Below are 26,519 nucleotides of genomic sequence, written 5' to 3'. Positions count from 1 at the left end.
ATGTGCCTTGACCGCAGGCCTTCAGCAGACCGAGTAACCCCTTGCTCAAGCCAGCGACATTGGGTCCAAGCTGGTGAGCTTTGCTCAAACCAGATGAGCCCTCGCTCAAGCTGGCGACCTCGGGGTCTCAAACCTGGATTCTCCGCATCCCAGCCCGACGCTCTATCCACTGCACCACCGCCTGGTCAGGCTTCTTCATACATTTTTCATTCCGTTTTGTGTTCTTTCCCTTTTCACCTCCTTGTCCAACTCCCCTCTCCCACGTTTCCCTAGGCAACCTCTGATAGCTTCTGTAACTACAGATTAATTTGCATATTCTAGAATTTTATGTAAATGGAATCATATAGTATACTTTTTCTGGCTTTTTTTACTCAGCCTAATTTTTTTGAGATATATACATGTTGTATGTATCAATAGTTAATTATTTTATTACAGAACAGTATTTCATTGATTGGATGTACCACAGTTTATTCACCATTCAGCTGTTGATGGACATTGGGAGATTTCCTGTTTTGTTTTGAAATTATAAATAAAGCTGCTAAGAACATTCCTGTACCCGTCTTTGTATAGATGTATGCTTTCATTTCTCATGGGTAGGTAAATACTTAAAAGTAGAATGGCTGAATCATAAGTTAGGTATATTTTTAACTTTTTAAGAAAATGCCAGATTTTTTCCAAAGTGATGGTGCCATTGGTACGGCCAGTGTTCTTAAGTTTAGCTATTTTAAAGTTGGTGTATAGTAGAAGCTCATAGTGGTTTTAATTTGTATTTCCCTAATGATCTATAATGTTGAACATACTTTAGTGCAGTGGTCCCAACCTTTGTTGGGCCACGGACCGGTTTAATGTCAGAAAATATTTTCACGGAGCGGCCTTTAGGGTGGGACGGATAAATGTATCACGTGACCAAGACAAGCATCAAGAGTGAGTCTTAGACGGATGTAACAGAGGGAATCTGGTCATTTTTAAAAAATAAAACATCTTTCAGACTTAAATATAAATAAAATGGAAATAATGTAAGTTATTTATTCTTTCTCTGCGGACCAGTACCAAATGGCCCATGGACCGGTACCGGTCCGCGGCCCAGGGATTGGGGACCACTGCTTTAGTGTGTTTGTCATCCCTATATATTCTTAACATATGTTCAAAGCTTTTGCCCTTGATTAAGCTGCTTTTTCTTTTGTTTTGTTTTCTTACTAAGTTTTTGCAACTATTTTGTCCTTATCTGTGTATTATCTTTTTGTTTTCTTAATAGTGCCTTTTAAAAAGCAGAAGCTTTTAATTCCAGAATCCAGTTTGCCAAATTTTTAAAAATGGATCAAAAAATATTTGCCTAACCAAAAATCACAAAGATTTTCTTCTATGCTTTGTTTTAGAACTTTCATAGGTTTTGGTTTTATGTTTAGATCTGTGATCCGTAAGTAAATCAATGTATGTGGTGTGAAGCATAGATTGAAGTTCTGTTTTATTGCATATGGATCACCAGTTTTTTCCCTGCACCAGTTGTTGAAAAGACTATCTTTTTTCTACCAAATTATCTTTGTACCTTTGCCAGAAATTAGTCATCTGTATGTGTGTGGGTTTATTGCTGTACTTTCTCTTCTGCACAATTGGTCTGTTTGTTTCTCTTTGTGCCGGTATGACAATGTCTTATTGTAGTTTTATAGTATATCATTTAAAAAAATTTTTTTAATTGTGAGGCGAGAAGGCAGAGAGAAAGACTCCCGCATGCTACCCAACTGGGGTCCACCTGGCAAGGCCCCTATCAGGAAATGCTCTGCCCATCTGAGGCCACTGTTCCATTGCTTGGCAACTTAGCTATTTGAAGCGAGGCCATGGAGCCGTCCTCAGCACCCGGGGCAAACTTGCTCAAACCAATTGAGCCATGGCTGTGGGATAGGAAGAGAGAGAGAGAAAGAGAGAGAAAAGGGGGAGGGCTAGAGAAGCAAATGGTCACTTTTACTGAGTGCCCTGACCAGGAATCAAACCCAGGACTTTCACATGCTGGGCTGATGCTCTACCACTGAGCCAACCAGCCAGGGCCTATTTTTAATTTTTTTTTTTGTTGTTTTTTTTTTGTACCTTTCTGAAGCTGGAAACGGGGAGAGACAGTCAGACAGACTCCTGCATGCGCCCGACCGGGATCCACCCGGCACACCCTCCAGGGGCGACGCTCTGCCCACCAGGGGGCGATGCTCTGCCCCTCCGGGGCGTCGCTCTGCCGCGACCAGAGCCACTCTAGCACCTGGGGCAGAGGCCAAGGAGCCATCCCCAGCGCCCGGGCCATCTTTGCTCCAATGGAGCCTCAGCTGCAGGAGGGGAAGAGAGAGACAGAGAGGAAGGAGGGGGGGTGGTGAAGCAAATGGGCGCTTCTCCTATGTGCCCTGGCCGGGAATCGAACCCGGGTCCCCCACACACCAGGCTGATGCTCTACCGCTGAGCCAACCGGCCATGGCCTATTTTTAATTTTTAAGAATAATTTTATTTTCAAAAATTTAAGCATATACATAATAAAATAGGATAACAAACCCCCATGTACTGACATTCATCCTCAACAGTTAGTCTATAGGGTTTTTTTTAGATCAATGGTATAGAAGAGAGAGTACGTAGTCTATAGGGTTTTTTTTGTAATGTCTTTGGTTTTAATATTCATAATAATGCTGGCCTCATAAAATAATTGGGAAGTATTCCCTCTTTCAATGGAATTGATATTTTTTCCTTAAATATTTGGAAATTGGCCTATACCTTTCTTTGTTAGAGGATTTTAACTATATAGTCAATTTCTTTAGTAGGTAGTAATTGTTATCTATTTCTTTCTGAGTAAATTTTGATAATTTCTGTCTGTAAGGAATTGGTCCATTTCATCTAAGTTTTTTTTTTTTGTGACAGACAGAGAGAGAGACAAGAGAGAGGGACAGATAGGGACATACAGACAGGAAGGGAGAGAGATGAGAAGCATCAGTTCTTCATTGTGGCATCTTAGTTGTTAATTGATTGCTTTCTCATATGTGCCTTGACCGGGAGGCTACAGTAGACCAAGTGACCCCTTGCTCAAGCCAGCAACCTTGGGTTCAAGCTGGTGAGCTGTGCTCAAACCAAATGAGCCTGTGCTCAAGCCAGCAACCTCAGGATTTCGAACCTGGGTCCTCGGCATCCCAGTCCAACACTCTATCCTCTGTGCCACCGCCTGGTCAGGCTATTTCATCTAAGTTGTTGAATTTATGAGCATAGAGTTGTTCATTGGGATCCTTTTTACCCTTTTTGTATCTGGGAGGTCTATAGAAATGACCCCACTTTCATTTCTGCTTTGGTAATATGTATCTTTTCTTATTTTCTCTTTTTAAATTAGACTGGCTGTGGGTTTTATTGATTAAAAAAAGAACACCCAGCTCATGATTTTATTGATTTGGTTTTCCACTTCATTGATTTTTGTTTAGTTTTTATTACTTCCTGTCTTCTTGGTTTGGGTTGAATTTCCTCTTTTTTTTCTAGTTTCTTAAGGTGAAAGCTGAGATTACAGATTTGATACCTTTCTTCTTCTTTTTTTTTTTTTTTTTTTTTTATTTTTCTGAAGCTGGAAACGGGGTGAGACAGACAGACTCCCGCATGCGCCCAACGGGGATCCACCCGGCACGCCCACCAGGGGGCGATGCTCTGCCCCTCCGGGGCGTGGCTCTGCCGCGGCCAGAGCTACTCTAGCACCTGGGGCAGAGGCCAAGGAGCCATCCCCAGCGCCCGGGCCATCTTTGCTCCAATGGAGCCTTGGCTGTGGGAGGGGAAGAGAGAGACAGAGAGGAAGGGGGGGGGAGGGGTGGAGAAGCAAATGGGCGCTTCTCCTATGTGTCCTGGCCAGGAATCGAACCCGGGTCCCCCGCACACCAGGCTGACGCTCTACCGCTGAGCCAACCGGCCAGGGCCCTTTCTTCTTTTTTTAAATGTAATCATTTAATGGTATAAATTTCCTTCTGAAGGTAAAGCTGCATCCCACAGTTTGAGATTTTTGTTCCTTTGTGATGACAGAAGGGTACTTACGCAATTTATGCCCCTTCACAGAAGCTGCTGTTTCCCTTCCCCAATTCCACACTATTATGGAGACTTTCTTAGGACTCTTGTAGTCTTTTACATGGGTGCCTGGTTGGGTTTCCCGGAGATAAAAGCTGCAGAAGTATGGATTACCTCTACGCTAGTAGCACACTTCAGCCTCCCGCCCCCTCAGCTCCACCCTCTCTTACCAATGCACACTCAGTCTCCACCAGTTTACCATCCATAGTGGCCGAACACTGATGTTCTGTTGTGTCTTGTTGCTGTATGGCAGTGTGCATGTCTTATCCTTCACTCTGAAAATACCCGTGTCTCCTTAGTTTGGGGGCCAGTTGATTACCCTCTGGTCATAGCATTCTGATTGGTTCAAGGAAAATTGGGAACTTGCTATTCATGTGGCTTTTTTCTTGTAAGATTGGGAGAGTCATTCTTTACAGCTCTCTACATCCCCAAGCCTGTAGCTTTATTTTAGAGTTCTTCTGCATTTTAGGTGATTAATAGTGTCAGTACCCCAAGACAAAGTTAATTACTTCTTGCTCTGATATTACTACTTAATACATACTTACCGTATATTACTGTACTTCTCACACTATCCTGTGGTTATTTATGAATATATCTGTCTCTACTATTAGTTAACACACCACCTAGATAAGCAAGATCTATATCTTCTGTATTCCCACTGCTTCCTGATTAGTGGAAGATATTCCCTATATGCTTATGGAATATAATTAGTACAATTAGATTTTATTTTAATTTTCATAGCACAGTCCTGGTATGTTGTAAGATGATGACTATTTGTTGATTAATTCATGAATAAAAGGGCTTATTCAGATGAGATTTAGAAACTGTGTTACATATGTATTATATATTTGTCCAAATTTCCAGATAGCTAAAAAAATTGATTCATTGAGAAGGTCTGATTTGATCATTCTAATAATTAAAAATATTACTGTGATTGAGACAGAAGATTTAGTTGCATGGATTAACCATTAGTTGTTCAACAAATATTAGTGAGGTTGAATTATTTTGTGCTCTTCTCGATTCCTTTGGTAATATATATTTACCTGAGAACTTCAAAGAAGTGGGCAATGAATTACTACATTTCCTTTTTTGGGGGTGGGAGGATTGGTTCTAAAATTCAAGCAATGCTTGCTGCATTGAATAAATAAAATAATATTACCTGGTTAGTATTTAGAACTAGGATAGCTTAAGAATCATTTTAGTTCTTATGTCTTTATTTTAAACAAACAAGTAAAAGGTTTTTTTTCCAATCTTAACTTCATCTTTTTCAGATTAGAGTTTCACCGGTAGCTAAAAAGTTGTTTGTGGTAACTGCAGTGACTGCCGTATCTGTAATTTTTCTGGCCCATCACTTTAAAAGGAGACGTGGAAAGAAGAAAGGAAAAATATTACCATGGGAACCAGAGCACTTCCTACTTGAATACACTAAAAGAGCAGCTTCAGACAAAGGTATGTAGAAGTACCCAAATTAAGTCTATAAAGGAAATTTTATATGTAAATCATAACTAGAATGCAGTTATTTCAGTGGTTTAGTCTCCAAAATTTTCTTCCTTAATATTTAATTCATATGTAATGCAGATTCATTTTAGAAAAATAAAAATACAAGTAAGCAAACAGAAAAAATTAAAGTCACTGAGAACTTTGCTATCCCAGAAAAAGCTGATAATATTTTGGGGTGTATTTATCCATTTGTATTTACACTTACAGATTATATTGACACAGCCTGACCAGGTGGTGGCACAGTGGATAGAGCGTAGGACTGAAACACAGAGGACCCAGGTTTGCAACCTCAAGGTTGCTGGCTTGAGCGCTGGCTCATCCAGCTTGAGCATGGGCTCACCAGCTGAACACGGGGTCACTGGCTTGAGCGTGGGATCATAGACATGACCCCATGGTCACTAGCTTGAGCCCATAGGTCGCTGGCTTGAAGCCCAAGATCACTGACTTGAGCCCAGGGTTGCTAGCCCCCCCCCCCTTCCAAGTCAAGGCACATATGAGAAATCAATCAGTGAACAACTAAGGTGCCACAAGGAAGAATTGATGCTTCTCATCTCTCTCTCTTCCTGTCTGTCCCTCTCTCTGACTCTCTCTGTCAAGAAAAAAAAGATTGTATTAACACATAAAAGTTTATACAGTAGTCTTTCCTATCCATAGTTTTGCTTTCTCTGATTCCAGTTACCTGCAGTCAACCACCAGAAAACATTAAATGGAAAGTTCCAGAAATAAACAATTTATAAGTTTTATTTATTTATTTATTTATTTATTTATTTATTTATTTTTCTTCTTTTCCAAATGAGAGGAAGAGAGATAGAAACACAGACTCCCGCGTGGGCCCTGATCCACCTGGCAACCTGTCTGTGGCCAATGTTCTGCCCATTTTGGGCCATGCTCAGAACTGAGCTGTTTTTAGGACCTGAGGTGAAGGCTCTACAGAGCCATCCTCAGCACCTGGAGCCAATGTGCTGGAACCAATCAAGCCATGACCGATAGGGGAAGAGAGAGAGAGAGTGAGAGAGAAGGGGGAGGGCAAGGAGTGGAGAAGCAGATGGTCACTTCTCCTGTGTGCCCTGACTGGGAACCAAACCCAGGACAGCCACATGCCCAGTCGATGCTCTACCACTTAGCCAGCCAGTCTATGCCCAATTCATAAGTTTTAAATTGTGTGCTGATCTGAGTAGTGTGATGAAATCTCATTCTGTCTTGCTTCAACTGGCCTGGGATGTGATCATCCCTTTGTCAGCATATCCACGGTGTATATACTACCCAGCCATTAATCACTTGATAGCCATCTCAGTTACCACATTGACTGTCACAGAATCAACAGTGCTTGTGTTTAAGTAACCCCTATTTTACTTAATAATGGCCCCAAAGCACAAGAGTAATGGTGTTGACAATTTGGATATGCCAAAGAGAAACCATGAAGCATGTATGTATGTATGTGTGTATGTATATATGTATGTATGTATTTATATAAAGAAAAACAGTATATGCAGGGTTCAGTACTATTTGTGGTTTCAGGTACCCACTTGGGCATCTTGGAACATATTCCTAGCAGATAAGGAAGGACTACTGTATTATATACAAGAAAATGATTTATATATTTTAGGTAAAATTCTGATCATACCTTCTGTAACATGGTCTTAAAATTTTTAACACTATGTAAGAGTATCCCTCCAGGTCAATAAATATATCTCTGTGCTATAATTTTCATATTTATTAATTTTCAGTTTTATCAAAAATAGTTGACATATATGCTATTGTTTTTAATATGTACTTAGTGTTAAATTTGTACAAGTAAACCCTAATTTATTTAACCCATTTTCTGTTGTTCCCTTTAGGATATTTTTCTTGCTTTATATATATTTATCTGGTTATTTCCTTAGTATATGAAGTTCTAGAAGTAGTAGAATACCTTTAAAGCAGTGGTCCCCAACCTTTTTTGGGCCATGGACTGGTTTAATGTCAGAAAATATTTTCATGGACCGGCTGTTAGGGAGGGACGGATAAATGTATCACGTGACCGAGACAAGCATCAAGAGTGAGTCTTAGAGGGATGTAACAGAGGGAATCTGGTCATTTTTAAAAAATAAAACATCTGCCTGACCAGGCTATGGCGCAGTGGATAGAGCTTCGGACTGGGATGCAGAGGACCCAGGTTCGAGACCTCGAGGTCGCCAGCTTGACCGCAGGCTCATCTGATTTGAGCAGAGCTCACCAGCTTGGACCCAAGGTCACTGGCTTGAGCAAGGGGTCACTCGGTCTGCTGTAGTGCTATGGTCAAGGCACATATGAGAAAGCAATCAGTGAACAACTAAGGTGTCACAATGTAAAACTAGTGATTGATGCTTCTCATCTCTCTCCATTCCTGTCTGTCTCTATCCCTCTCATTGACTCTCTCTCTATCTCTGTAAATTAAAAAACAACAACAAAACAACAACAAACAAAAAAAAATCATTAAAAAAAATAAAACATCGTTCAGACTTAAATATAAATAAAACGGAAATAATGTAAGTTATTTATTCTTTCTCTGCGGACCAGTACCAAATGGCCTACGGACCGGTAACAAAGACAGAGAAATAGAGAGAGGGACAGATAGGGACAAACAGAAAGAAAGGGAGAGAGATGAGAAGCATCAATTCTTTGTTGCGGCACCTTAGTTGTTCATTGATTTCTTTCTCTCTTGTGCCTTGGGGGGCAGCGGACCAAGTAACCCTTTGCTTAAGCCAGTGACCTTGGGCTCAAGCTGGTGAGCCTTGTTCAAACCAGATGTGCCCGCACTCAAGCTGGCGACCTCCTGGTCCCAGTATGACGCTTTATTTACTGTGCCACCACCTGGTAAGGCAACTTTTTAATTATTTTGAAATTTATGATTTAATTTATTATCTGGTTTTGTGGTTCATTTGCATAGGAAATAATTAGTGAATCACTGTTTTGTACCAAATACAGTAAACATAACAGTAAAGATGACTCCTACTAAGATGCTTTTAGATCTCAAGTGCAGTGCTTAATGCTATATATTTATTCACTATGTTATTTAACTTTTATAACAATCCTGTGAATTAGGAGTATAATATATGTATTGTTCTCATTTTGTACATAAAGAAAATTGAGATGTGGTACAGGTAAGTGATTTGCTCAAGTTTATTTAACTATTAAATGCCAGCATTTGAATCGAAGACTGTTTTAATTGCTGCATTAAAATAAACTAAGATACAATGTCTGCCCTAGATGAATGGATAGCTAGTTAAGGAAGACAGCTGCATAAAAAATAATCACAATATAATGTGATATGGATAAGATTTAGATGTAATTCAGGAAATGAAGTGTTTATATTGTTAAATTTATGATTTAAAGGTTCATAGTTGTAAGTATTTTTATATTGATTACAATAGGCCATCAAATACCACCCTGATTAGTTAGACAAATGTTTTATTCATTTCAAAAGCAGTGTTTAGCAGTGTTCAAAACATTGTAGAGATGCAGATTTAATAACAGTGTACATTTAATAATTTATACAATTGAGTGAAATACATTTTAAAATCAGCTTTCTGAATGAATGTAAGATAAACTTTGAAATTTTACCTGAAATTGATCATTGGACTTACTGATATTTGTAATATTGATATGTTTGTTTGGTAGGTTCAAGTTGTTCCAGTAGTAGACAGAATTTGACATTATCTTTAAGTTCTGTCAAAGACAAAGGATCTCAGTCTTGTAACTATATTAATGGAGAACTTTTCAGTAAATACTCAGGTTCTGCACAGAGTTTGGTCTCCGTAAGTAAAGAAAAAATTTATTCTTTTAAGTTTGTTTATATAGCTATTATTATCTATTGGTTTAAATGCTTTGTAATTATAGATATCTCTTAATGTGGGAGGAACCTTAAGAAATCTGACTGAGCCTGTTTTCTCTAGGCAAGTAAAATTATGCTTTTGTTAAATATTCAGGCAGTTTGCTTCTGGGTTTTTTGAGTCAGTGATGCCCCGTAGGGGTCCTATGAAAATGGTGGTGATATGGAAATGTTGCTTCAAAGCTAGATATCCAGCAAAAAAGCTGGAAGATTCATCCAGACTTTGTACTAGGTTCCAAAACTCACTTGATGATCCAGGTTAGGTAAAAATATTTGGCTCTGGACCATTAATATACTATTGATTGACAGCCTGACTGGTGGTGGCATTGTGGATAGAACATCAACCTGGGACACTGAAGTACCAGGTTCAAAACCTGAAGGTCATCAGCTTGAGCTCGGGCTTATCCGGCTTCAGCACAGGCTTACCAGCTTGAGTGTGGGGTCACCGGCTTGAGCGTGGGATCATTGACATGAACCCAAAGGTCGCTGGCTTGAACAAGGGGTCACTGGCTTAGCTGGAGGCCCGCCCCCATCATGCCTGTATGAGAAGCAATCAATGAACAACTGAAGTGCTGTAACTATGGGTTGATGATCCTCATCTCTCTCCCTTCCTGTTTCTGTCTCTCTCTCACTTGCTAAAATATAAAATATATATATACTAAAATATAAATGTATATATATATTGATTGAAAAGTTATTATTTGTTTAAATCTAATATAGTTTATTTAAAAAAATAATTTTGGGCGGTAGGAGATGCACTTGCTACTAAATAAAGGAGCAAGAAATGTACAGTGGAAGATGTGTTCATGATCCTTTCAGTTATCCTGGAGACAAACACAGTTTCTTATATATATTTTTACAGCGAGTTCATGATCTACCATCATGTATATTCAATATTTAGAATAGTTTATAGAGGCCTGGCCAGATATAGAACATGGTCCCAAAGTGCAGAGGTTGCCGGTTTGATCCCTGCTAGTCGGGCACATACAGGAACAAATCGATGTTCCTGTCTCTCTCTCTCTCTCTCTCTCTCTCTCTCTTTCCCCTTCCTCTCTCTTTAAAATCAATAAAATATTAAATAAAAATTAAGTAAAATAGTTCATAGAACACCATGTTTTGTTCTATATCTTCTGTATTTTGTTGGAATATATAGCTGCCCCATTCTTAAATGCTTAAAAATACAATAAATTTTTAAATGCTATTCTATGGAAGCCACAACTAGAGCAGAGGCCTACAGACCTTCAATTCCTCTATGAAACGGAGCAGGATAATGAAATATATGTCCATTCTGTAATTTGGACTTCTTTTGTATCAGAGAAGTGCTTCTGTTTTGAATTTTCTCAACTGAAAGTTGAAGCTGTTCTTCTTGACAAGAAAGTAGAGTATTGTGAGTAACAAGTCTTTAAAATCACTTAGGAGCTATACTTTCCTCAACTGACCTAGTGAGTCCACTGTCTGGTTGAGAGCCCAGATTTCTGCCTTTTAATGAATGCTTATATGAGGGTCCTAACAATGGGAGTGGGACAGAGGGGACAGGGTCTACAAAACTTGGTAACTGGTTATGAGAGGTGTGGGAAGAGAAGTTAAAGATGACTTCTTGTTTTATAGTTTGAGAAATTAGAGGGATAGAAGTATGCCATTAGTGAACTTGGGAGAAGCAAGAGTTTTTGCTGTCTTTTTGATATAATCTATACTGCTCAAAAAATTAGGGGATATTTAAAAATGAATATGAAGTGATAAAAAAATCCCCTAATTTTTGTGAGCAGTATATTTGAGATGCCACCAAAAGGCCCAGTGGAGTCTCTAAATGGGCAGATGGAAATGTGGGCTTAGATTTCTCAAAAGAGGACAGAAATGGAGTTAGAGATTTGGGAGTTATTTGCACATAGGTGATAAAAATGATTTGCTCGTCTGGCCAGGTGGTGGCGCAGTGGATAGAGCGTCGGACTGGGATGCGGAAGGACCCAGGTTCAAGACCCCGAGGTCGCCAGCTTGAGTGCGGGCTCATCTGGTTTGAGCAAAGAGCTCGCCAGCTTGGACCCAAGGCCCCTGGCCCCAGCAGGGGGTTACTCGGTTTGCTGAAGGCCCGCAGTCAAGGCACATGTGAGAAAGCAATCAATGAACAACTAAGAAGTCGCAACGAGAAACTGATGATTGATGCTTCTCATCTCTCTCTGTTCCTGTCTGTCTGTCCCTGTCTATCTCTGCCTCTGTAAAAAAAAAAAAAAAAAAAAAAAAAGATTTGCTCAGTGGACCTGGCTAGAGAAGGGAAGGTGAAAGAGGCTATTTAATTTTATTTATTTAGCAGAGAATGAATGCTCTCATAAATTATTAAAAAAATTTTTTTTAATGTATTCATTTTAGAGAGGAGAAGTGGGGGAGAGAGAGAGAGAAGGTAGAGGAGGAGCAAGAAGCATCAACTCGCATATGTGTCATGATCAGGTAAACTTGGGGTTTCGAACTGGTGACCTCAGTGTTCCAGGTTGACGCTTTATCCACTGTGCCACCACAGGTCAAGTGTAATAAATTCTAAAAGGAAAATAAGCTAGTATAAGAAAGAATATATTTCTTAGTTTTTTAAATGATTTTTTTTAATTTGTTGATTTTAGAGAGGAAGAAAGAAACATTAATTTGTTATTCTATTTATGCATTCATTGGTTGATTCTTTTATTAAAAAAATTTTTTTTTAAAGATTTTACAGATAGAGGAGATGGGGGAACAAGATGTATCAGCTCATAGTTACTTCACTTTAGTTGTTTACGGCTTGCTTGTCATATGTGCCTTGACCAGAAAAGCCCAGGGTTTTGAACCAGCGATCTCAGCATTCCACATCAATGATCTATCCACTGCGCCACCACAGTCCAGGCCATTGGTTGGTTCTTGCATGTGTTCTGACTGGGGATTGAACTTCAGGTAGAAATTATATGAGTTGTTTTGCCAGGAATAGGATTTATATAAATAATTTATAAATATAAAATGTCACAAAATACTATAAAGAAAGAGATTTTTGAAGTAACTTTTGTCCATCTTAATTTTAGGTCCAGAGTGTCAATTCTTGTCATAGCTGTGCTTGTGGCAATTCTAATTCCTGGGACAAAGCAGATGAAGATGATATTAAACTTGTTAATATTCCTGTGACTACTCCTGAGAACTTATACTTGATGGGTAGGAATAACATAATAAATATTTAAGATATTATACTCACATTTAATGTGAAACAAAAGGACTATCAATTGTTCTAAGGGAAACAACTATAACAGCAGGAATTTATTCTTTCAGAGTTCTAGAGGTGAGAAGCCTGAAATCTAATCACTGGGTTGAAATCAAAGTGTCATTAGGACCAATCTCCCTCTGGAGGCTCAAGAGACCATCTGTTTCTTGCCTCTGCTAGCTTCTAGGGGCTTCTGGCTTGTGGCCTTCAGATATCAGTTTCTGCCTTTCTCTTCATTTCACCTTCTCTCCTATGAATATCAGATCTCTCTCTGCCTTTCTCTTATAAATTGTGATTGAATTTAGGGCCCACCAGGTAATCTAGGATAATCTTCCCATGTTAGGATCCTTAATTTAATCATATCTGCAAAGATTCCTTTTCTTTGTAAGAGAACATTTACAGGTTCCAGAAACTAGGAGATATCTTTGGGTGGCCATTATTCAGTCTGTTACACTCATTGAACCTAATCTTTTGACCCTTATCTAATGAATATCAGAACCCACTTTACTTACCTTAGTTTATTTAGCTGTCATTTGTATTCTTCTTATATCCAGAGCAGATTTTAAGTAAAAGAAGACCTGTTTTGCATCTCAGTATTCCTCTTGGCTTGACCATTAGCATGTCTAGAAAGTCTCATTGGAGCTCAGAAAGAGAACCAGAGAACTGAACACCAAGTCAGATCAAAGACTTTTTCAAATGCTTTTCACTCTTTTTCTCAATTTCAGGCTATATTACTTTTAGTGGAAAGGCATACTAATTAAAAAACAAAATAAAAAACCTTGATGTAGCCCCAGCCAGGAGCAGTCAAAGGGACGATGACTTGGTAGAAGTATTGTGTGCCTCTGACTGCATTCCCACAGATGACACAGGCATCTCCAGTGGTACCATAGTAGGTCCTCCTGCCTGTGTGGAAAGATATAAGAGTAGTTCCTTTGCCACCTTTCCAAAGGTCTTCGGAGAATTAAGCTCTCTATGCTTCTAGATTACTGGAACTATTGTAGATAATCTACCCCCTCACAGCTTCTGTTGGAATACTGAAGAGAAATAGAGCAAAACTAGAGAAGCTGCCAGGCATCTGAGTATCATAGAATCAGGTTTGGTTAAAGCCCTGTGGATTACCTGGTCACTCACCTATTGTTTCAATTTCCTTTACATAAAAATGACTGGTGACATATATTTGAATTTCTGTTACAGAACTGATGAAATGTGATAGTTTGGGCTATGTTCCTCAGAGGTAAGACCCAGAGAGACAACTCTATTGTTAGATAATTCTTTCTTATGTTCTTAGCCAGAATAATCAGATGGGTAGGGAGTAGATGGAGTGAGGAAAGGCTGAAGGAGGTAGAATTGTATAATTTGGAGAAAGGAGAGTAGATGGTGATATACAGTGATTGCCTTCTAAGTGCTTTAATTGTTTTTTTTTCTTTTTTTATTTTATTTCTTCTTTTCTTTTTTTCTTTTGTGTGTTTAAATTTTTTAGAAGGAATATCTGGTAGTGATTCTTTGCTACAAAATATAAAACAAGAAGGGAAGGCCTAAATTGCATTTAAAGAACATTTTATTTTTTTAGAGGTGTAGGTTCTCCAAGTAATTGAAGAAATGATTTTAGAAAAGAAATATTCTTTAACTATTGTATCTGAAAATCATCTTAAAAATGACTTGTCCAGGTTCTTAAGCAGCTTTTAAAGATTTTTTTCTTTTATTTTTTAGAAAAATTAAAGTTTTGAAATATATTTGTTTTGGTAAGCCTTTTTATTTTTTATTTGGAGAAAAATTCACTTATTTTCTTACATCAACAGGAATATAAAATTCCTACTTGAACTATACTTTGTGGGTTCGTCCTATAATCTTGTAGATTTTTAACTCTGGCCTAGCAATTTATTCATTCAGATCAGCAAGTTGCTATCTTACTTGTTTAAGATACCTTTTAGTGGGAAAAAAATATGGAAAAAACTGTATTCTAGATTTCTTTCCCCTTAGCTTTACTCTTTTCCTTCTCAAACCTTTATAAACCCGATAGCTTCTTATCAACTAGTTTCTTTGATTTACCTATCAGTTTTCTTTTTAACTTATTTTGAAAGATAGTTGTGTGGCTATAAAAATTAGCCACTATTGTTGGACTTTTGATGAATTCATGATGTTGTTCTAGACTGTACATTTCAAACACCATATACATTTGAATTACAGTTAAAAATAAAATGAAAACATGTTAGTCCTTTCTCTCTGGTTTTTGGTTGACTGGAACTATAGGCCCAGAATATATTGGGAAATTAAGGTTCTACTATGAAATGATATGAGAATAAAATTATTCTTTAGAGCCAAAATTATAGTCAGACTGTATTTGCTGTTGATGGTAACTTTATGAAAAACACTTCAGATTACAGATGATTTTATTTTGGCATTAGATTTGCTTGTTTACAATTGTTCTGTTCTTAACTTTTAGGTATGGAATTGTTTGAAGAGGCATTGCGTCGATGGGAACAAGCTCTGACCTTTCGAAATAGACAGGCCGAAGATGAAGCCTATAGTTCCATTAAATTGGGAGCAGGAGATGCCATTGCTGAAGAAAGTATAGATGTAAGTTTAAGGGTGATTTATTTGAGAATGGTCTCCATAATATTGGAGGAATCAGATTTTTTAATGTTGATTTACTGCACTTGCATTCTGTGGCATTTAATAGAATTGTTTATTTTCTCCCCTGGGAGTATTTGGGGTTGTTTCTTATTGGGCTTTTTCTATGCAATTAGATGTTAAATTCCAAATATGCAATTTATCATAAAGTTTCCTGATTTTCTAAGAATGTATAGAATTAAGTAGATATGATTTCTAAAGGAATTTTTTTGAGGGGGTATAGACAGAGAGACAGAGAGGGACAGACAGACAGGAAGGGAGAGAGATCAATTCCTTGTTGCAGCTGCTTAGTTGTTCATTGATTGCTTTCTCATATGTGCCTTGACCAGGGGGCTACAGCAGACCGAGAGACCCCTTGCTCAAGCCCGTGACCTTGGGCTCAAACTGGTGAGCCTTGCTCAAACCAGATGAGCCCGCACTCAAGCTGGCGACCTCGGGGTTTTGAACCTGTGTCCTCCACATCCCAGTTCAATGCTCTGTCCAGTGTGCCACTGCCTGGTCAGGTTCTAGAGGAATTTTTAAAAGTCTGTTTTGTGTGTTGGGTTTAATTAAGTTTCATTATATTCGCCTGACCTGTGGTGGCGCAGTGGATAAAGCGTCAACCTGGAAATACTGAGGTTGCCGGTTCAAAACCCTGGGCTTGCCTGGTCAAGGCACATATGGGAGTTGATGCTTCCTGCTCCTCCCCCCCTTCTCTATAATAAATAAATAAAATCTTAAAAAAAAAAAAAAAAAAAGATGAGTACTTTAAAAAAAAAAAAATAAGTTTCATTATATTCATAAAAATTACATAGAGTTTGAGCTGGACTGGTACTTACTAATCATCCAGACTAGTGATTCTCAATTTGGGCATGTGTCAGAGTCATCTGAAAGGCTTGATAAACACAGATTTGAGGACCCCACCCTCAGGGTTTTAATTCAGGGGGCTGAGGTAAGTACCCTGAGGAGGATTTGAATTTCTAACAAGTTTCCAGATAATATTGATGCTGCTAGTCAGGGACCTTACTTTGAGAATCCCTGATCTAGTCCAACAGATAAACTGAGTCCCTAAGAACTGAGATGATTTAGCCAAAGGCACAGCTAGAACCCAGACTTCCTGACTTCTGTCACAGTACACTCACTGCCAAGAGTAGTTGTTTATATCTCTCCCTTTCTTTGCTTTTCATTTAAAAGTGGAAAATATATATATTTTTTAATTTTTTTAAATTTTTTCTTTACAGGGACAGAGAGAGAGTCAGAGAGAGAGGCATAGACAGGGACAGACAGACAGGAATGGAGAGATGAGAAGCATCAATCATTAGTTTTTCGTTGCGACACCTTAGTTGTTCATTGATTGCTTTCTCATATGTGCCTTGACCACGGGCCTTCAGCAGACCGAGTTACCCCTTGCCCAAGCCAGCGACCTTGGGTCTAAGCTGGTGAGCTTTTTTTATTTTGCTCAAGCCAGATGAGCCTGCGCTCAAGCTGGTGACCTCAGGGTCTGGAACCTGGTAAAGTGGAAAATATTTTGAAGTTTAACATTAGAATATAATATTTGCTCCATGCTTTCCCTCCAGGGAGCATACCCATACCTTCCCCTTTTTTCTTCCCCCAAGGCGTGCAATCTCCCCTTTCTCTTTCCTAAGGTCCAAGGGCCCTTCTTTTGCTTCTATAACTTGTTTCCTGAGCTCACGCAGCCCAGCTGGCTCACTTCTCCTATCTCTGTAACTTTTTAAATAAACTTTATCTTATAATTTGGGGAAAAAAAGAACATAAAATGTGCTGTGTGTACATTTTCTCTTTTTATATAGGATATTATTAGTGCTGAATTTATCCATAAACTTGAAGCTCTGCTACAAAGAGCATATCGTCTTCAAGAGGAGTTTGAAGCTACCCTGGGGGCATCTGATCCTAATTCCCTTGCTAATGATATTGGTAAGATGGATATTTTACATGGTTTTTATTAAATGTGTGATTTTCTTTTTTTTATATTCATAGGTTTATGTTTTGGGGTTCTTTTTTTTGTATTTTTCTGAAGTGAGATGCGGGGAGAAAGAGAGTCAGATTCCCACATGTGCCTGACCAGGATCCCCGCCCAGTATGCCCACTAGAGGGCGGTGCTCTGCCCATCTGGGGTGTTGCTCCCTTGCAACTGAGCCATTCTAGAGCCTAAGGCGGAGGCCATGGAGCCAACTTTGCTCCAATGGAGTCTTGGCTGTGGGAGGGGAAGAGAGAGACAGAGAGAAAGGAGAAGGGGAAGGGTGGAGAAGCAGATAGGAGCTTCTCCTGTGTGCCCTGTCTGGGAATCGAACCCAGGACTTCCACACACCAGGCTGATGCTGTACTGCTGAGCCAACAGGCCAGGGTTGGTTATGTATTTTTTAGGAAATAGCCATGAAGAACAGAGTTCTATCATATTTATTGGTTTTTTCCTTTGTTTTATTTTTCAAGTACACGTAATGTCTTTAAGATATAAATTCAAGTACTTATAGTAGGTAGGATTGTGACTTTATATTAAAATTACATTCTAAGTGGGGTCCTAAGGAGGCTGTGGATGGCCAAGGAAGTACCTGGATTCGAGGTGTTAGAGGCCACAGTCAGACTAGTAGGGGCAGAACACTATAAGGCTTGCAGTCCTGGTGATATTTGACAATGGGGTGGAAGGCTAGTCTGGATGAAGTTGGTGAGACACCAGTTATAGGGCGGACCCAGTGGTGGGGGCGGGGCTCTGTGAAAATGGAGCCCACGCTGTTTCACTGGACCTGTGAAGTGAAGATGATGATGACCCTTCTGATCTAGGAGAGATTCCTTCCTCAGTAGGACCAATAATGATACATTAATTAATTGCCTGTTAGGCACTGTTTTAACTGTATCTACTTTTCACAACAAATCTGAGGCAGATAATATTTGAAAGATACACTGATATAACCGTGGCCAGATAGTGCGTTTGGTTAGAGCAGTGGTTCTCAAAGTGTGCGCCAGGGTGCACTGCTGCACCCTACGGTATTCCAGAGAAATATGTGCCTGTTGGGGACAAAAACCAACAGGGTTTTTGGAGTTTAGATTTCTGGGGAACAGAGGTGTGGGGAATTGGCTATAAACTGACAGTCTGCCCAACCCCCCACCTCACTTGCCTGATTAGGTTGCAAAAGGCTGTTAAGCTGTGGTGCTGGATTGTTTACACTACCCCCCATGTTCCCTGGAAAGACTGGAGGCAAGTTTCTTCTACCCTTTGTTTGGTGTAAAGTTAAGATGATATGTACGGTGGGGGTTTTGGATTGATGATTAAACATAAGGAATTGTCTCTTGAAACCTTTTGGATTTCTATAAAAGAAGAATATGTGCAATATCTAAAAAAGCTTTGAATATTTTACTACAATTTTCAACATCTTATTTATGTGAATTAGGATTTTTTACCCTCAACACAATTAAGAGTAAAAAGAGAGGAATTCTTCAATGTATTGACAAGGAAATGAGAGTTTGCCTTTCAAATATATGTCCAAATATTGAAGAAATCGCTAGGAGCCTGACCTCTGGTGGCTCAGTGGATCAAGCGTCGACCTGGAATGCTGAGGTCGCCGGTTCAAAACCTCAAAACCCTGGGCTTACCTGGTCAAGGCACATATGGGAGTTGATGCTTCCTGCTCCTCCCCTCTTCTCTCTCTCTCTCTGTCTCTCTTCACTAAAATGAATAAATTAAAAAAGAAAGAAAGAAATCGCTAGGACACATAAGGCTCATGTTTCTCATAAACACAAGAATGAAAAAACTTAACACATTTGTGCCAGGACCTGCCGAATTTACTAAATGTATCATATATAAAAAGGTAACTTTTTTGTCGTATTTTTACTTTTTAACCCCTCTTTTTTATGAATTCTAAAAAGCATAATTCAAAACGTAACATAAAAATGTTTTTTGGGTTGTTTTTATTAATTTTTGAGAGAGAGAGAGAGAGAGAGAGAGAGAGAGAGAGAGAGAGAAGGGGGGAGGAGCAGGAAGCATCAACTCCCATAAGTGCCTTGACCAGGCAAGCCCAGGGTTTTGAACCGGCGACCTCAGCGTTTCCAGGTCAACGCTTTATCCACTGCGCCACCACAGGTCAGGCATAAAAATGTTTTTTAATGTCAGAATAAATTTAATTTTGTTGTATTTATTTTGTTTAATTACTATAAAAGCATGCTTGGACTTTATATTTTTTTCTTTAGTATTTGACTTAATTATTATAACATTTCTCAGGACCTTTTATATAGTGTGCCTACAATTATTTGCAGGATTTTAAATGCTCTCTGACTTCAAAAAGTTTGAGAACCACTGGGTTAGAGCATCCCCACGAACACATAGGTTACTTGTTGTATCCTTGGTCGCGACACATACAAGAATAGATTGATGTTCCTGTCTGTCCCTCTCTCTCTCGTTCACTCCCCTTCTTCTCTAAAATCAATAAAATAAAAATTAAAAATAAAAGGTGTATTGGCAAGTTAAGCAACTTGCTCAAAGACAGTTTAGGACTCAAGGCAGGCAACGTGACTTGAGGATATTAGAACCTTAAGGATCCTGGGTGTGGTGGCAGGGTTGGGGTGCCCAGGCTGCCTTCACTTGCAGATGTCGGGCTTTGAGAAGTGAGTTCATTATTTGGCCATCAGTGCTCAGGTCTGGCAGCTGATCCAGTCCTGGGATGCCGGGACCCTGATTCTTCAGTTCCGTGAGTAAGCCAACTGACCTCTCCTTGGCAGCTCTGTAGATTCATAGGACTAGGAGTGGAAATCTGGTTGGTGTAGCATTCTTGACTGACTTTTTTGCTAGCGACTGTCTGCACTGAATCCATCATGTCACAGGGTATACTGTGAGTCGGTGATGAAAGCAGTAAGAATTTAGGACAAAGGTGTTCAAAATAAGGTATGTATCTGGCTCTTGTTAAAATGCATATGTGGTGTATTGACTCAGGAATTTACGGTTCTTCCTTTTCGGTTTCTCAGAGAAGCTGAGGCCTATGGTAGACAACTAAAACAATTTTGAAATGTCCTCCCGTTACAAATATTATGATGAGTGTTGATTCTTTTCAATACATTGGTACTGGCACATATTATACCCTGAAAAGCCTTCACTTGTGGACGGGATAGTGTAGTCTCTTTACAATCTATTACTAGGCTTTATTTTTCTATATGAGTTACTGTCTCCTAACCTCACTAGATGATAAAGCCCACCAAAGCTGAGATCGAAATTGTTGTTTGGCCTGACTTGTGGTGGCACAGGGGATAAAGCGTCGACCTAGAACCTGAGGTCACCGGTTCAAAACCTTGGGCTTGCCTGATCAAGGCACATATGAGAGTTGATGCTCCTGCTCCTCCCCCCTTCTCTTTCTCTCTCTGTCTCTCTCTCTTCTCTAAAATGAATAAAGTCTTTAAAAAATTACATTCTAAGTGAAAGAATCACAAGGAGAGTGCTGGAGGGAAAAAAAGAATTAACAATATTATAAAAATGGAACATAGACACACCACCTCAAACGTACATGTAACTCATGGCGTACATCGGGGTCCCCAAACTATGGCCCGCGGGCCACATGCGGCCCCCTGAGGCCATTTATCCGGCCCCCACCGCACTTCTGGAAGGGGCACCTCTTTCATTGGTGGTCAGTGAGAGGAGCATAGTTCCCATTGAAATACTGGTCAGTTTGTTGATTTAAATTTACTTGTTCTTTATTTTAAATGTTATATTTGTTCCCGTTTTGTTTTTTTACTTTAAAATAAGATATGTGCAGTGTGCATAGGGATTTGTTCATAGTTTTTTTTATAGTCCGGCCCTCCAATGGTCTGAGGGACAGTGAACTGGCCCCCTGTGTAAAAAGTTTGGGGACCCCTGGCGTACATTTAAGATATTTAACCCTTTGAGTAGTACGAATGTTCATGTATGTCCTCGTGCCTCCTGATCATCCAGAGTACGATCGTACATGTGTAAGGCAACATTAAAAAAAGGCAAATGTATGTTCTTCTTGTTTCCATAAATTGGTTATCAAACAAACATGATTTTAAGTTAATAAAACTATAACTGGAACTAATTTTATTTTTTGAAAAAAATTCACTCCTGGGGGTCAGTGAGCATGAAAAAAAGTCACTACTCAAAGCGTTAAGTAATTATATTACTTGGGCCTCATTTTAATTTCAGGCTAGATTTTTATTTTATTTTATTACAAGGACAGAGAGAGAGTCAGAGAGAGGGATAGACAGGGACAGACAGACAGGAACGGAGAGAGATGAGAAGCATCAATCATCAGTTTTTCGTTGCAAGACCTTAGTTCTTTGATTGTTTTCTCATATGTGCCTTGACCGCGGGCCTTCAGCAGACTGAGTAACCCCTTGCTCGAGCCAGAGACCTTGGGTCCAAGCTGGTGAGCTTTTGCTCCAAACAGATGAGCCCGCGCTCAAGCTGGTGACCTCGAGGTCTCAAACCTGGGTCCTCTGCATCCCAGTTCGATGCTCTATCCACTGCGCCACCACCTGGTCAGGCTCAGGGTAGATTTTGATGTAAGTAGTTAATACATATATACCATTGCCTTTGTTTCCTACTTTGAAGAGAAAAGAACTTTGAGGAGACTTCTTAAGTGAAGTCTTCCAAGGAAAAGAATATTAACATTGCTTCCTCAACTTCTGTAAATGCTCCAGAGAATGAAATAAGACAAAATATATTACATCTCTTTTTGTTAAAAATAATTAGAATCTTTTTATTTAGGATTGTTGTTTTTTAGTTAAAAAAATAGTTAAGTAGTGTTGAGTTTTTCCATATTTATTTTTGAACTTCAAGTACTGAAAGTGGTTGCATTTTGAGTTATGTGTGTATGTATTTTCAATTTAGGTAAAAGACTTCATTGTACAGGCATAGAGCAAGCTGTAGGGAATGGCCATAGATCTTTCACGCCCTCGCCGTATGTACCACCCTCCCAGTTCATCAGCCTGGAAGCTCTCTGAACTCTGCAGTCTAGTATTCTTTCTTTTTATTTTTTTGTATTTTTCTGAAGTTGGAAACGGGAAGGCAGTCAGACAGACTCCCGCATGCGCCTGACCGGGATCCACCCGGCATGCCCACCAGGGGGCGATGCTCTGCCCATCTGGGGTATTGCTCTGTTGTGACCAGGGCCATTCTAGTGCCTGAGACAAAGGTCATGGAGCCATCCTCCGTGCCCGGGCCAACTTTGCTCCAGTGGAGCCTTGGCTGTGGGAGGGGAAGAGAGAGACAGAGAGGAAGGAGAGGGGAAGGGGTGGAGAAGCAAATGGGCACTTCTCCTGTGTGCCCTGGCCCGGGAATCGAACCCGGGACTCCTGCACGCCAGGCCAATGCTCTACCACTGAGCCAACCGGCCAGGGACAGTCTAGTATTCTTCTGGAGGCTTCACTCTGTTGGCACAATTGATTACATCAGCAATTTTTAATGGTTGTGCTGTAGCACACCCACAAGAGGCACATCAGTGAACTGCAAGAATTTTTAAAACATGAAGTACCTAACTATTTAGTCAGGGATGCTGAACTCTTTTTCCTTAGATTGTCAAATAAAAACAATGACAACAGCCAACACAACAATAGCCGCCCAGTATGAGTGAATTAAAATTATACCTATTTTTTGCCCTGGGCTAGGTAGCTCAGTTGGTAAGAGTGTCATCCAGACATGCCAATGTTGTAGGTTTGATCCCAGACCTGGCACATATAAGAATGAACCTATGGCCTGACCGATGGTGGTGCAGATAGAGTGTTGACCTGGAATATTGAAGTCCCAGGTTTGAAACCCCAAGGTCACTGGCTTGAGCATGGGGTCACAGCTTGAGCATAGGATCACAGACATGACCCAATGCTCTCTGGCTTGAACCCAAAGGTTGCTGGCTTGAGCAAGGGCTCACTGGCTTGGCTAAAGCCCCCTGGTCAAGGCAAATATGAGAATTAATGAACAACTAAAGTGAAGCAACTATGAGTTGATGCTTCTCCTCTCTCTCCCTTCCTGTCTCTGTCTCTCTCTCTCTTGCTAAAAAGAAAATGAAAAAAACAACAACAACTAATGAATGCATAAATAAGTGGAACTACAAATGCTTTATTTTCAAAACATTCTTAAAAACATATGTTATAGTCATTTGTTGTGCTTTAAAATAATTCTTGAAAAAGAAATACAGTGTAATACTTGTAATGTACTTCAACCTGACTTTACATTTATTTCTATAGGGAAAAAGCTTTGAAATAGGCAGGGTTTGAATTGTGTTTTAAGGCATAAATCCCTTGCATAAAATGTAACCACCCTGTATTTTCTAATTTGCCTTTTGCCATATTTTGCACTGGTGTTTCCTTAACCATTCTGATTTAGTGAATAATCATTATTAGATATATTTCTGTGTTTGGTCTTACATACCAAAAGCTTATTCTTGGCTAAAACAATAGTTATTTATTCTATTTTTTTTATCATAAAGTGAAGTGAAAATTTAAATTAATTCCGTAACGATAAAAAAAAAGTTAAATTAAAATTAAAATGTAAGATTAAAAAAACCATTTTTTTCCCTTCACTTATGAAACTGTTCAGTGTTAAATGGGAGGTGTTGAAATCACTAGAGGGCAGCACATTTGATCTACATATTAGATTCCTATGACTCATAAATGCCATTCTGTGCTGCTCCAAGCATTGGAAGTTAAATTTAGGTCACCACTCTTTTACTGGCATGATTTTTATACACCTGTTACTGTAATTCAGAGTGAGACGGAGATATGTACATATCGTTGATGTAAATTTCCATTAGTGTACAAGTTCTTCTAGCTAATAGAATAGCATCTAGAAGTGTTACACTTACTTGTAGTTTCTGTTTTTCAGTACTTGTTAATTTACAATTTTGTTATTGTAATTTTTAAAGGCTCAACAAAAATACTCCAATATGATTTCAATTATAGACAATACAGTTTAGTGGTTAAGAATGTAGGCTTTAGAATTAAACAGACATGGATTCTAATCCTGGGACTACCACTCTTGCTAGCTATGAAACCTAAACAAGCCTTGATCTTTCTTAGATTTAACTTCTTTAGCTATAAGGTAGAGGACAGTAGTACGATTAACTTTATAGAATTAAGAGGATTAAATGAGTAACGTCTGTGTCATATTGTATATTCACATGGTAAACACTTGTTCTCTGTTTCTATTGTAGTTATATTCTAGAATTTTTGAGGCCTTTTCTAAGATTATTTTTAAATTGCATGGTTATAGGTAGATGGATATTACGTGGTTATAACCTGTTTTACTATTCAATCATATTCTCCAGACAACTTTCATTTTTTCTGGAAATGTATTGATTTTCCTCATATTGGTAGTAACATAAATTTGCATTTCCTGAAACAAGGTATTTAAGCCATATTTAAAGTTACCGGTACTTATTCAAGAAAGTAAATAGGATACTTTTTATAAATCCACTGTTTTCTGTGTTAGAAAAGAAAACTGTCATGTAAAGATACTTTACAAAAATATTTATTCTAGATGTATCTAAGATTATTAGCTTTCCTTAATCCCAAATCTTGCCATATGGAGAGGAGAAAAACAAAAAATGATCATGGTATATACTCCTCCTTGCCAGCACATCCAGTTATTTAGCAATTCTCTTGATTCTGCTGCCATGATAGAGTTCTCATTCTTTCTTTTTCCTCTGCAGCCTCAGTATAATTTGCTTGGATTTAATGGTCTGCTGCCTCCGGTCTCACTCCCCACTACATCTGTGCTTTGTTTTGGAGTTACCTGCTTGGTACAGAGCTCTCATCTTGTTACTGCCAGGTTCTCAGACCACTTTTCTGACCTGCTTTACTTTTTTCCCCGTATTATCCAGCTAATCTAAATAAGGTCTTTTCCAGAAATTCTTCTCTGAGATTTAGTTGAATAATCGACTTCAGGCTTTTAGTAAATTTTTCTTGGTTTTCTTTTTTGCATTCTTTTTTCTTTTCTTTTTTTGTGACAGAGAGAAGGTGCGCGCGCACGAGAGAGAGATAGGGACAGACAGGAAGGGAGAGAGATGAGAAGCATTAATTTTTTGCAGTACCTTAGTTCATTGATTTCTTTCTCATAATGTGCCTTGACTAGGGGGCTACAGCAGCCATCTTGGGCTCAAGCTGGTGAGCCTTGCTCAAACCAGATGAACCTGCGCTCAAGCTAGCAACCTCGGGGTTTCGAACTTGGGTCCTCTGGTCCCAGTCCAACACTCTATCCTCTGCGCCATCACCTGGTCAGGCTCTTTTTTGCATTTGTTTGCTGATGCTGTTTCGTGGCATAATTCATCACACTCTGAACCAGTTTTTCTGATTATGGAACACAACTCTGTTCAAAGTTACTTCCTCTGTGCATTTTACTTTGTTCTTCAAGCAAGAGGAAACCTCTTGGACCTTTCTCTGTTCCATAATACTGGCATATTTTGGTCTTGTGCGTACTATTGAAAGATTAATTAGTTTATCTGGATTCTGAATAAATTGAGTATACAAAAAGAGCCAGCTTCTAATTATAAAATAGCATTAACTTCATTTTGCTAATAGCTGTATTGGAATATGTGTTAAAGCTTTCTACACTTACTCCTTCACCTTTAAACAATTCTTTGGAGAAGAGGTGAGAATGCCAAGCAAATTCTAGTACACTTACCCGGCCACCTGCGGAAGGATTCCCTGCCTGCCTAATAGTCCCTGCCAGTACTTGTCCAGCTCAGCAGAGGGAGATCCAGCACAGAAGTGAGAGGTTAGCAGACCTATGCCTAACACGAGGGGGGTGGGGCAGAATGCTAATGCACACCAAGAATCATGTAGTGAACAATGACTATATCTCATTTTTTTCTGTTAGCCTTAATGACACTCAGGTTCTCAACATTAGCTAAATTACCCTTGCCATATGGAGCAGCAAATGAATAGGTAAAGGTAACAACTTTAAGTATTAAATCAGCATAGCTTCTTCCTGGAGGATGGAGTGGAAGTCCCATATAAAATATGAAATTGTGGGAGGTTTAATGGTTTCCTCAATATCATTGGTTATTTTAGACAGTACATTATAATTATTTATGTACATAATCAGTCCCTTATATTAGAGCTTTAATACCTTGTGGGCAGATGGAGTATTTAATTTTGTTCTTTTGGAATGCCTCATACTGTGGGTACACTGTAGTATAGATACCGAGTAGGTCTGCAGATCTTAACAAGATGTTTATCAGAATCACCTTTGTTAGGTTTTCAACAACATGAATTCCTGAGCTTTGCTCCAGATCTACTGAATTTGAAACTTTGGGGTTGGGACTGGCAAATACA

At 39.1% G+C, this 26,519-nt stretch overlaps 1 protein-coding gene across 2 annotated transcripts in view; it reads left to right on the top strand.

Annotated features, from left to right (window-relative positions):
• The window catches only part of MIGA1 (mitoguardin 1), a 90,942-nt gene that overhangs the window by 11,367 nt on the left and 53,056 nt on the right, over nucleotides 1-26,519 (top strand). For both annotated transcript variants that reach the window (XM_066268853.1, XM_066268852.1), the window contains 5 exons: nucleotides 5,334-5,511; nucleotides 9,202-9,338; nucleotides 12,451-12,577; nucleotides 15,067-15,200; nucleotides 17,045-17,168. In XM_066268853.1, the coding sequence (XP_066124950.1) occupies nucleotides 5,334-5,511; nucleotides 9,202-9,338; nucleotides 12,451-12,577; nucleotides 15,067-15,200; nucleotides 17,045-17,168 (700 nt within the window). The remainder of the gene's footprint in view (nucleotides 1-5,333; nucleotides 5,512-9,201; nucleotides 9,339-12,450; nucleotides 12,578-15,066; nucleotides 15,201-17,044; nucleotides 17,169-26,519) is intronic.

Source organism: Saccopteryx bilineata, chromosome 3 (assembly GCF_036850765.1).
Source record: "Saccopteryx bilineata isolate mSacBil1 chromosome 3, mSacBil1_pri_phased_curated, whole genome shotgun sequence".
NCBI lineage: Eukaryota > Metazoa > Chordata > Mammalia > Chiroptera > Emballonuridae > Saccopteryx > Saccopteryx bilineata.
The sequence above is the reverse complement of the archived record's forward strand: the minus strand, read 5'-3'. Positions and strand labels throughout refer to the sequence as shown.